The sequence below is a fragment of the Microtus ochrogaster genome, linkage group LG4 (genome assembly GCF_000317375.1).
Source record: "Microtus ochrogaster isolate Prairie Vole_2 linkage group LG4, MicOch1.0, whole genome shotgun sequence".
NCBI lineage: Eukaryota > Metazoa > Chordata > Mammalia > Rodentia > Cricetidae > Microtus > Microtus ochrogaster.
The window spans coordinates 56,293,206-56,304,704 of NC_022030.1; the positions used below are offsets into that span (position 1 = coordinate 56,293,206).

The 11,499-nt window shown below is 44.1% G+C and overlaps 1 protein-coding gene across 1 annotated transcript in view; it reads right to left on the minus strand.

Annotated features, from left to right (window-relative positions):
- Nucleotides 1-5,219: 5,219 nt before the first annotated feature.
- Nucleotides 5,220-11,499, minus strand: part of Ttll4 (tubulin tyrosine ligase like 4) — a 44,191-nt gene continuing 37,911 nt past the window's right edge. Inside the window, exons 18-20 of the mRNA XM_013351689.2 lie at nt 11,241-11,316; nt 10,828-10,913; nt 5,220-10,434 (exon numbers count right to left, since the gene is read on the minus strand). Of these exons, the coding sequence (XP_013207143.1) occupies nt 10,176-10,434; nt 10,828-10,913; nt 11,241-11,316 (421 nt within the window). The 3' untranslated portion in view covers nt 5,220-10,175. The remainder of the gene's footprint in view (nt 10,435-10,827; nt 10,914-11,240; nt 11,317-11,499) is intronic.

Below are 11,499 nucleotides of genomic sequence, written 5' to 3' on the forward strand. Positions count from 1 at the left end.
GAAGCCTACTTGATCATAATGGATAATTTTTCTAATGTGTTCTTGGATACGGTTTGCCAGTATTTTGTTGAGGATTTTTGCGTCGATGTTCATGAGTGAGATTGGCCTGTAATTCTCTTTCTTGGTTGAGTCTTTGTGTCCTAACCCATATTTTAATAATCTATGTAGCACCAGTCTTACCGGGAAAGATTCAACATGTCTGCCCTGGAGAACAGAGGCATGGCGTCTGCCTCATTTCCTCTTCCTCCCAGCATTCTGTTCTGTTTACTCCACCCACCTATGTTCTAACCTATCAGGCCAAGCAGTTTCTTTATTAATTAACCAATGAAATCAACAGATTGATATATGACACTCCCACATCATTTCTCCTTTTTCTGTTTAAACAAAAAAGAAGGCTTTAACTTTATCATAGCAAAATTACATATAACAAAAGTTATCAAGCAATAATTACAGTTACAATATTTATACCTACTTTATCTTTTATCATAACTAAGAAAAACTAAAACTATGACTATCCATTCTTCAACTCCATCAAAGACTCCAGAAGAATATAACATTACCTAATTAAACAAGAAATAAGCAACTTTCAAAACTCTAGAAATGATAGAGACAACTCGCTGCCTGGACAGTCACCCAAAGTTCCTCTGTACCATTGGGGCATCCATCTTAGACCTTCAGGCCCATAGTATCCAAAGACATTTCCATGAAGCAGGAAATTTCAAAGTCAGTTCAGTCACTATCTGCTGTGTCCTGCAGAATGTCTTGCAGACTCTTTCATGAATCAGGAACTCCAAAAGACCATCTCACCTTTAGGCAAGTTCAGCAGTCCTCTTTCCGTGGGTTCTTTGTGTCCAATTTATGAAACAGTCCATGCAAGAGCAGTTTCTTGCTCAAATGGCTATCAAACTTCATAAGGAGCCTCCTCGATGCCCATCTTCCTCTTGCACCACCACTGCCCAGCCAGAGATCATTTATTAATTGGAGAAGAAGTTAAATTCTTACTCAGGCAGAAAACCAGGAGCAAATGACCTTGCAGGTGTAAATTTTGGGGGGAGTTGAATATACTGGAACTCGAGTTACAGACAGTTGTGAGCCACCATGTGGGTGCTGGGAATTGAACCTGGGTCCTCTGGAAGAGCAGCCAATGTTCTTAACCACTGAGCCATCTCTCCAGCCCCAACAGGTATAATTTTTAAGAGAAGAATGGGAGATCTGTGTTAGAATGGGTTAGGGTGCTGTGGTAAAGGAGACAGAGGTGAGGAAGGAGGAGGAGACAAGGGAAAGGGGACAGGGATATTGGTTCCAAGGGGACGAAGGGCTGCCTCTGGATAGAGGAGACAGACATGGCACGTAGGCAAATGGCAGTTTTTAAAGGTAAAGGGAGATCCATGTTAGGATGAGGTGCTTAATTTTAACTGGATATGTTAACTAGGTGAACCAAAGTGGGCTTCTGATTTTGACAACTTTGGTTGTCAGCCTCAGGTGGAGGAAGTGGTCATGTAAGGGAATATTCCTTGGTGGCTAGCTTTAGGAATGTAATCTAATGGTTTTTAGGAGAGAGAATGGGGGAGAAGGGCAAGACCTGCCAGAGCCATATTTGTCATGATCAAGCTGGTCAGAGTTCCTTCAGGAAGGTCTTTCCTGATATGATTCTGCAGAGAGGAACCTTGGCAGGTGGGGTCTAAACCATGGCAGATGAGAGCCCATGGCAGGTGAGGGACAGACATGTCATATAGTGGGAGTTTAATTGATATAAAGGGGGGCAGAGAGAGAGAGAGAGAGAGAGAGAGATCGATCAGAGAGCAGCTTGCTTCTTTATTCATAACAGTGGGAAGAGAGTGACAATGGGCAGAGCTTGTCTCTTTTGCACCGGCCTACAGACTAGGAAACGTGAGGTAGCAGCCTTAGGATCTGGGCTGACCAGGGTACTGCCTGAGTGCATCCTCCTAAGTGACAGGGGCCAGCATAACGCCTGAATCCTAACATTTCCATCTTCTACTGTCTTCATTTTTTTTTCAGTGTCTTAAAGTTTTCATTGTACAGATCTTCCTTTGGAGAGGCTGTTTGTTTTCCAATTGTCTTTCTGGCATCAGTTCCATTGAGCTACATGGGGTTTCAGTAGGTGCATGGGTTATCATCTAGGTCTTCTATTCAGTTCCATTGAGCTACATGTTTATTTTTGTGTCAGTATCAGGCTATTTTTGTTACTATTTACTCAAGCCAGACACATGACAGAGTTATTGTGATTATGAGCACTTTTTTTGTTTTGTTTTGTTTTTGAGACAGGGTTTCTCAATGTAGCCTTTGCTGCCCTGGGACATACTCTGTAGTCCAGGCTGGCCTCCAACTCACAGATCCACCTGCCTCTGCCTCCCAAGTGCTGGGATTAAAGTCGTGCGCCACCACTGCCCAGCGAGCACTCTTTCCAGACCCCAGCTCTACTACCTGGGTGATTCTTCCACTCTTTAGTGCAGTGGTTCTCAACCTTCCTAATGCTGTGACTCTTTAATACAGTTCCTCATGTTGTAGAGACCCCAAACAATCTGCTACTTCATAGCTGTAATTTTGCTATTGTGAATCGAAATGTAAATATTTGATATTTAGGGCATCTTATATGTAACCTCTAAGGGGGTTTCGACACAGGTTGAGAACCACTGCTTCAGGGCAAGGAAAACTGGCTGTCAATAATTCAGTGGTTTATGGGGCTTATTCCTCTCTCGAGCCTCAGTTTTTACAAAGCAAAGAACTATTATTGTTCTCTGCTGTGGCATCCCATTTCTGAAGAGATATAATGTTTAAAACCTGAGACTGCTCCCTTGCAGAGATCTACAGTCTTACTCCTCCCCGTGCTGTACTTAAAAAACAAGCTGAGTTTCCTGGCTGTGGTGTAGTCTCTATCAGAGCCGGTAGTCCATACGACCCCAATTTTTCTGTACGTTTCACTGCATGTCTGTCCTTCTTTCCCTCACTTGCTACAGTCAGGTCAAGTGCCAAGAAATGACATGCCATACTCCAGTCATTGCATCCTCCATGGCTCAGCCCATGATGGAAGGGACACTGGGAGTTACTACCCTCTACAACTTAAGGATGAGGTTTTCTATCTTTGGCTTGGAGTATTTTGTTTTTGAGTCAGGGTCCTATAATCCTAGTTAGCCTAAAACTCTCTACACAGACCAAAATGGCCTTGAACTTGCTGTGTTCTTCCTGCCTCTACCTCTGATAGGATTATAAGCGTAAACCACAATGCCCAGGTAGGCTACCTATCTTGAAACAAAAGAATTCGCTAGAACAAGAGGAGGCTACCTATCTTGAAATAAAAAGAATTCACGAGAACAAGAGGTCTGGGAAGTTGAGGAAGTGCTGAGTGGATGTGTATTGTTGACAAGGGCACAGCCAAATTAAGGACCCAGTGCCTCAGACACACGGGAATGGCAAAGCTGTCCCTGTACAGATGAGGTTCAGAGGGACGGCAAAGCTTCCTCTAGTCTGAGTGTGAAAACACTAGTGTTTAGGAAATACTCACCGGTATGTGGGAGAACTAACAAGTACAGCTTCCTCCTGGGTGTCCACAGCTGGAGACCGCTCCCCTGCAGATGTACAAGCTGGGTTTCACTAGTGTGGTAAGTCCTGGCCCTCTTAGTGCCAGCACAGCTCACACCACGACCCCAGCCTTTTTGTGTCACTGTGTGTTTGTCCTTCATCCCGCACTTACCAGTCAGGTCAAAGTGTCAAGCACCTATGGATGTAGAGACACTGGAAATAGCAAGCTTCATTAAATAAAATGTTGACATTTCACTAAGAGACGAAAACAAGTCATAAAGCCCTTTCAGCAACTCTCTCACGATTGGAAGGATACATAGAATGGTGATAAATCATGTAAATTTTATTTTCTTTATACTTTCTGGTATGTTTATTTTTTGGTTTTTCGAGACAGGGTTTCTCTGTGGTTTTGGAGCCTGTCCTGGAACTAGCTCTTGTAGACCAGGCTGGTCTCGAACTCACAGAGATCCGCCTGCCTCTGCCTCCCAAGTGCTGCGATTAAAAGCGTGTGCCACCACGCCCGGCTTTCTGGTATGTTTAAATGAATTTTTTTAGAAGAAAAATTCCTAACACTAAAGTACATGGAACATGGAGTCTCTGCCAACTTTACTTGTGATGAGATTAATATCTAGAATACAAAAAAAACTTTTTAAATCAAATACCAACATCCCCAGTCAGCCAATCAATGGGCAAATAAACTAAACAGACAGTTCTCAAAAATAATTACAAATAGTTGCATTAACACTTAATTTAAAAAATTACTAATGGGCAATAAATACATAGAAACACTGTTCAACATTCTTAACCATCAGAGAAATACAAATTTAAAAACTATGATGAGAATGCATTTCACCCACTCAGACTGGCTATCATAAGACAACAAGTGCCATTGAAAATGTGGGGGAAGAGGAGCATGACACGCTGTGGGAAGGATGTATGAAGTGCAGTCACTATGGAAAGAAGTATGGCGTTTCCTCAGCGAAAGCAGAACTACCTAACTATACTCTCCTGGGGAGACACCCACAGGAATCCTGAGAATTACAGCGGAGCCAGTCACCGCAGCCAGACTAGCCCATCAGCAGACACACAATGGCATGTTACTCATCCACACAAAATGGACCTGTGTCGGCATCTGCAGGAAAATGGATGGACCAGGAGACCATGATGTTAAACAAAATCAAAGCTGGGTGTGGCACACACCTGTAATTCTAGTACTTATTAAGCCAGGAGGATTGCTTCAAACTCAAGGCTAGCCCAGTAGTTAAAAACTGTTGCAGAGAACCCAAGCTGGTCCCACATCAGGTGGCTCAGAACTGCCTGTAACTCCAGCTCCAAAGGAATCCAACCTCTCGGGCCTCTGAAGGCATCTGCACTTTATGTATAAACACACAAATTAAATAAATGTATTTTTTTCTTAAAAAAATAAACCCTTTCCACAAACACCACATTCTCACTCAGTGTAGTCTTTATTCAAAGCACACACACAAACATACAGCAACTATCAGTGAAGAGGAAAGAGACCAGAAGGGGAACAGAGGGCCATGGGAGACAAATATATATGATGAAAATGACATAACAAAACCCATCATTTCCTAACACAAACTAGTAATAAAAGGAATGAAGTGTTGCCTTGCTTGACAAAGTGAACGTTGAACTCATGCTAAGTCAGATAAGCCAGATACAAAAGATCACAATTCTATTTATGTAAAACATCCAGAATGGGTGACCCTACAATAAGAGGAAGATTGGTGATTACTATGGGCAGGGGGAAAGGGGAGTGAAGGAGGAGCACAGTTTGTTTCAAGTAGAAAAATATTCTAGAACCACAGGAAGTGAAAGTTGTCCAATATTAGGAATACTACTGAAATGTACATTTAAAGTGCTAAACTTTAACACATTAGTTTCATTTTATAAAATGCTGTTTACAGATGCACCGGTCTTACATACACAACTCAGTAAGTTTTAGCAAGCACGCCGTCCACAAAACCAAAACCCATGTTGTAGGTAGCATTGTTATCAACCACAAGGTTCCTTCTTTACCATTGTTATAAAGGTAACCACTGCTGCTTTCGGCACCCACGGCTGAGTTCCCCTCCAAATTTCAGTTAACTGTTTATATTATGTCTTCCTATGTCTGGCTTCCCTCAATGCTTTGGGTCACAGGTAGATATACTACTGTCTTTATAAATTACTTCAGGGATTTAGTTGTGATCAACATCTTATGCTCACACATGTCACATATTCAAGTTGCAATGGCTTTACCCATTCCAGCTGGTCACAGCTCTCCCTTTCAATCTTAGCTACTGTTACTTCCTTGTGATCATGGTTTTAATGTCTATACCTCATGAAATGGGAGTGTGTGTGTGTGTGTGTGTGTGAGTACACACATGTGCGCTGTTTCTTAACCAGCTTTGGGCCAGGGAGTATGGCTCAGCAGTAGAGCACTTGTCTAGCACTGTCTGAGACCTCGGGTTAGATATGCAGCACTGAAAAATAAGAAAAAAAATTTTTAAAGGAAAGAATATCAGCTTTATTTACTTATGTATATACTCATTTCAACTGTACAATTTTGGTGTCTGCCAACTATATAAAGTGACGACAACCAGAATTAAGACAAAGAATATCCCAATGTAGCGCTCTACAACCCCCAACCCCTCAGTCATAACTAGGCAGTCCCCAGGCAGTCCCTGCTGTCTATGATGCCCACCTCCGTTTCTAGAATGGAGTCAGGAAGCACATATATGTTTCTGACTTTTCTCACAGATCCCAGTTTTTCCTCTTATGTCTAAACTCTATATATTGAACAGATGTGCTCATCTATTCTTTTCTGACTATATGGGCGTTCTTTCTAAACAACCAAGCTGGCAATCAATGAACCTGTGCATCCTTGCCAACAATACAGGCATTTCTACCGATGACTGCATTTCCAGGCAGGGGCATTTCAGTATTTGAGCCTATTAGTGTAAGTTTTACTTGTTTTTATTACCTGGCAGCTGATAGGGCTCTAAACTTTCAAGCTAATTATCTTGGTCAAAGCGAGTTCTCCAGTCCATGTGGGGGTTGGTTCTAGGACCTCCCAGTATCAAAGCACACAGATGTTTCAATCCCTTAGGAAAATGGAGTACCATTTGCCACATTTAACCTGAGCACATCTCTGGTGGACTTCAAGTGTGTCTAGATTATCATACTCAATATAATGCGAATGTTGAACAGTTGTGTACTGTTTAGAAGCACCGACTGTCGGACACAGCTACCACAGGCCTGAGAACATTTGCTATGCTGTCATAGCTCTGCCCTGAAACCCCTGGTACTGTTGCTGCAACTCCAAGAAGGGTATGGCTTGATGATTATTGATATTTTAGGATTCATTTGAAATCTACAATGTGAGGCATTTTTTTCTTTAGATGTCTTACACCCAATTTAATCCCCATAACTACATCCAAGAGATTGATATACTTGGTAACTAAACTGAAATTCAGAAGATAGAGAGACATTTCAAATGTTGACTTTGGTGGTATTCCCAATCTCTGCACATCTGCTGGCTAAGGCACAAAATGGGTCTTAGAATGCAACACTGCTGCCGACCCTGCTGTGATCTCTCCATAAGAAACCCACTAAGACCGACCTCCAGACTGTTTGCTGCTCCCACTATCTTAAGCTGACGGAAGGAGGTCCAATGAGTCCACACAGGTCCCCTGGTATTAGAGGAATGTTCAAGGCTAAGCGTTGTTGGAGAGGCTGGATCAAAGTCCCAAGTGACAAAATACAGCTCTCTGAAAGTCACTGTTTCCAGGCCCAAAGCAAACTAAAGACGAGCAGTAATCAGAGGGAGCCTTCAGCACTAACAAGAAGCCATCAGGGGACGCTCCCTAGCAACGCTCATCACCTTATTCCAGGTAACGAATTCTGCTGCAGGACATGGAAACCGCTGTGTGTGGATTAACCTTTAATTAGCAGTGCTGAGCTGCCGCAGAAACCACTGAATGTTCTTTGGCTATGGTGATGGGAAGTCACTTTCATCCTGAGAATGGACCTGAAGTGACACCATCCCGACACCGTTGCTAGGTCCACGCAGCAATCCTCTGGGTCCTACTTGACTCAGAATCTTCTGTGCTGTTTGTCTTAGACACTAGGTACTCACTCACTCTTATTATTCTTTGTCAGTCAAGGTGCTTGGGATAACCAAATTACCAATTCACACACATATTCAGGATGCTTAATGTTCCCCTCCCTGGGACACTTGCATGCTGTAAAGATTTAACCGGCCAAGAGATTCCCATGGGAGTGATGATGAAAACTGCTTTGATGAGCACTAGGTGGAGAGCAGTGAGGGTCTCTTCTAGGATATCTCTGTAGCTGTGCCCCTTCCTTCAAGGAAGAGCTTTGCTGATCTGCCTTTGCTTCCAATGTGCTGAGATTAAAGGCATGAGCCACCATGCCATTTCAAGGGGAGATTTTTACATTTCTTGCACAGAATAATTCTCAGTCCTTTTGTTTGCTTAGATTTTTCACAGCCCTGAGGTAGGTCTCACATTCACACTACAATGAAAAAGACTATTTCATTCCTTGACTCAGGAGCACTTGCTTCTGTTCTTCAAGAGGCTGGGTGAGTTCTGAACTTGGGAAAACAACTGATGCATTCTGATAACTCTGATGTTTTCAACTACACTTCCAAATTTAAAACTCTCAAAAACTAGTACTTTTTAAAACTCCCTCAATTCAATTGAATTCTATTGTTAACTAGTCAGTGCTAAAATATGCAGTGAAATAATTTACCAAGATTTTACTCTCTTGAGAATGAAAGGTAAGGCGATACATAAACCCCACTTTTTCTCCCACTAGCAAAACAGACCCATAGACCTTCAAATGTAAGAAAGATTCAATACAGTGTGTGGCTGGACACAACAATGCACAGACTATCCTAGCATTTGTGAGGCAAGCCTGAGTCACAAAGTGAGGCCATTCCTCAGAACACAAAACAGAAACTGCCAGTGTACTGCTGTCTCATCAGGGGGTCCCCAAGTTCCTCCCCCTGGTGGACCCCAGTCTGCTGCAATGCTGGTCCTTCTATGCACTTGTGGGGTTGGACACTGACTGTTAATGGGAACCGAGCAAAGTTCACTTTCAAGGAATAAACTGGTTCAATCAGGCCTCTGTCCAGAGACATGCATTAGGCACAGTGCTGCTGAGTGGAGGCCTGCTTTCTCTTTGTACGTGTACACCAGAATACTGTAACCAGGAGGACAAGAGGGTGTTGGCTATTGATATCAGACTTTCCAGAACTCTCTCTCCCACTGTGGACTGATTTTGCAGTCTTTATCATTGAACAGAAAGTACTGCTGAGGACTTTGCTAATCCAGCTCTCTTCACAACTGTCAACACACTTTTACCTACTCTGTAACCATGAACCCAGTCAGGTATCTTATCTTTCCAGGTTCCGTGCCAATTGTCTACAGGACTCCAGAACCCATGAAGAAAGAAGTTTCCCTCTTTCCAAAACTCGAAAGAATGAGTATTAGATCAGGGTGAGACTGAGTTGATGGACTTCCAACCTGGTGTGCAAAGGGCAGACATGAGGCCAATTGGCTTCTTATGTGCTCCACTGCTAGAAAAACTAGAGACTGTAGGTCCCCGGGAGGAGGAGTGCTAGGCTAAGGAAGACCATAGTTTAGTGAAACTCTTCCCACCTTGGGCTTCCTTGGGTTCTACCTGCCCACAGTGGGGAGAACAGTAGTGCTTCTGGTTCAGAGGCCAGTGTCCTTGGAGAGTTGTATGCACAGTTCACTCAGGCAGTGTTTATTCGGTGCTCAGTGTTTACTGAGTCCAGAAGGGAGGTAGATTTAGCTGAATATTAACTGTCAGAGATGAGAAGTCTGTCCAAAAAAATGATTGTGCTAAAACCTGCCTGCCAAGGCACAAACCCTGCTCAAAGCAGTACTGACCAGAAGACTTGCTGTGTTGAGAAGAAACAGCTGTTCCACCTCCTCTACATAATCACGTCTGAAATCATCTAGGCTCCTTCTCTGGAGCCCTGTGAGAGTTGCAGAAGATAGAGGGCTACTGACAGGGTGGAACCTTAACTGGAAAGATGTTATGGAGGTCACCCCAAGACCAGAATGCCAGGAAATGGGTGCAGCCTGTCATGGTTTCCCCTGCTTGTCTTTGAAGACTGGGAGTTTCTAAAAATGGCTCTTCAAGACAAAGATGTGTAGGGACTAAAAGACCTAAGGAAATCAAGACCTTCAAGGAATCCCTCTCAATTACAGAACAAGAGACTTCTGTTTAGCACGTTTTCTCCTCATGAGCAACACTCAAGCCCTGCACGAGGGCCTCAAATAAATCACACATGGCTCTCAGAGTAGAAACCAAACCCTGCTTTATAAGGCTGCTTGGCCATCACTGGCATCTCTACTGAGATATGAGGTGCCAGGCAGGAAGTGAGGTGACAGAGGGTGAACCTTCTTCACCTTCTCCCCATCACCACTACCCCTCCAGCCCTCCAGATGCCCATATCTACAATAGAACCACTTCAAAAAATACTCTGATGAGGGGCAAAGTGGAGGGGGAGAGAGGCTCAGGCTGGTCAGCAGGTCGGTTCCCTTGAGGTAGCTGAGTGCTCCCACTCAGGAGACCAATCATGGGCTCACAGCAGTCAGGAGGGAGTCACTGGCTGACTGGGAAGCAGAGGAAGCAGAAAGTCTGGAATTCTGCCCAGAGTACTTGAGTATAGGTAACACCTGGGTAGAGTGGATGGGCTGTTTGCTGGTGCCCTCATTGCTCTTTGAGGATGAAGTCTTCCTGGATATGCGGGAAAGGCCAGCTTGACTCTTCTTGGGCTTAGATGTTGTCCCATCTTCAGAGGATGACATGTTTCCGTCAGAGCAGCTTTGCTTTCTGAAGGAAAAAACATTGCTGATGCTAAGTCTAACAACATGTAATTTATGCCCCTCAAGTCCAAGGCAAGCACCCACAATGTTTTGGATATATCAATAGCCATAAAATACATTTTATTACTGTGGCAGTGAGATCTCAAGTGCAAGGGCCAATTGGAGGAAAGGGTAAGAGGCCAGGACTTCCTACAAGGGTATAGCTGAAAAGTGTGCTTCTGCGGTTGGGTCTCTGTTGAGCATCCCACAAGTCACCAGGAAGAAAACAGCATGGCAGTATATTCTGACATCCCTACCAGCCTCTAGGTGGAGAATCCTTTCACTGTCATAGTCTGGGAAAAGAGGAAAGAAACTCTGACCCCCCAATTCAATAGGCTTCCCTTGTTGAAGTAGCACTCACCTTGACTTGATGCATTCTGATTTGCTGCTGGCACTGGATGCCCCATCACCCTTTGAGGCAGTCATGAGTGATGTTGGCAGAGACCACTAGGAACAAAGACAGCAATGAGGGTCAGTTGAGTCCAAGAAGAAATGCTCAAGATCTTAGGGTTGTTTCGACAGGGTTTCTCTGTAGCATTTTGGAGCCTGTTCTGGAACTAGCTCTGCAGACCAGGCTGGCCTTGAACTCTACCACTGCCTCCCAAGTGCTGGGATTAAAGGCACGTGGCATGTGCTATCACAGAATGGCAGATCTTAGGGTTCTTGTTCAGCTCTGTCACTCTGTAAACACAGGGCTCCACCTGCCCTACCCTATGTGAGCCCATGTGGATAACTCTTGGTTCTCTCCCAAAAGAGACAGAAAGTTAAGGCTACAGCTGACTTTTTTGATCCTTCAAAGATAGGCATTCGGTGCATTTTGCAAATAACTACATCCTTAAAAGGATGGGGCCTAAGAGGGAAGAAGGGAGGAGTGGGTACCCACATATCCACAAGCCAACCATAAGGCATTTAGGAGCTTGAGAAGAAGCTACGCCCAGACCGGGCGGTGGTGGCGCACGCCTTTAATCCCAGCACTCAGGAGGCAGAGGCAGGCGGATCTCTGTGAGTTCGAGACCAGCCTGGTCTACAAGAG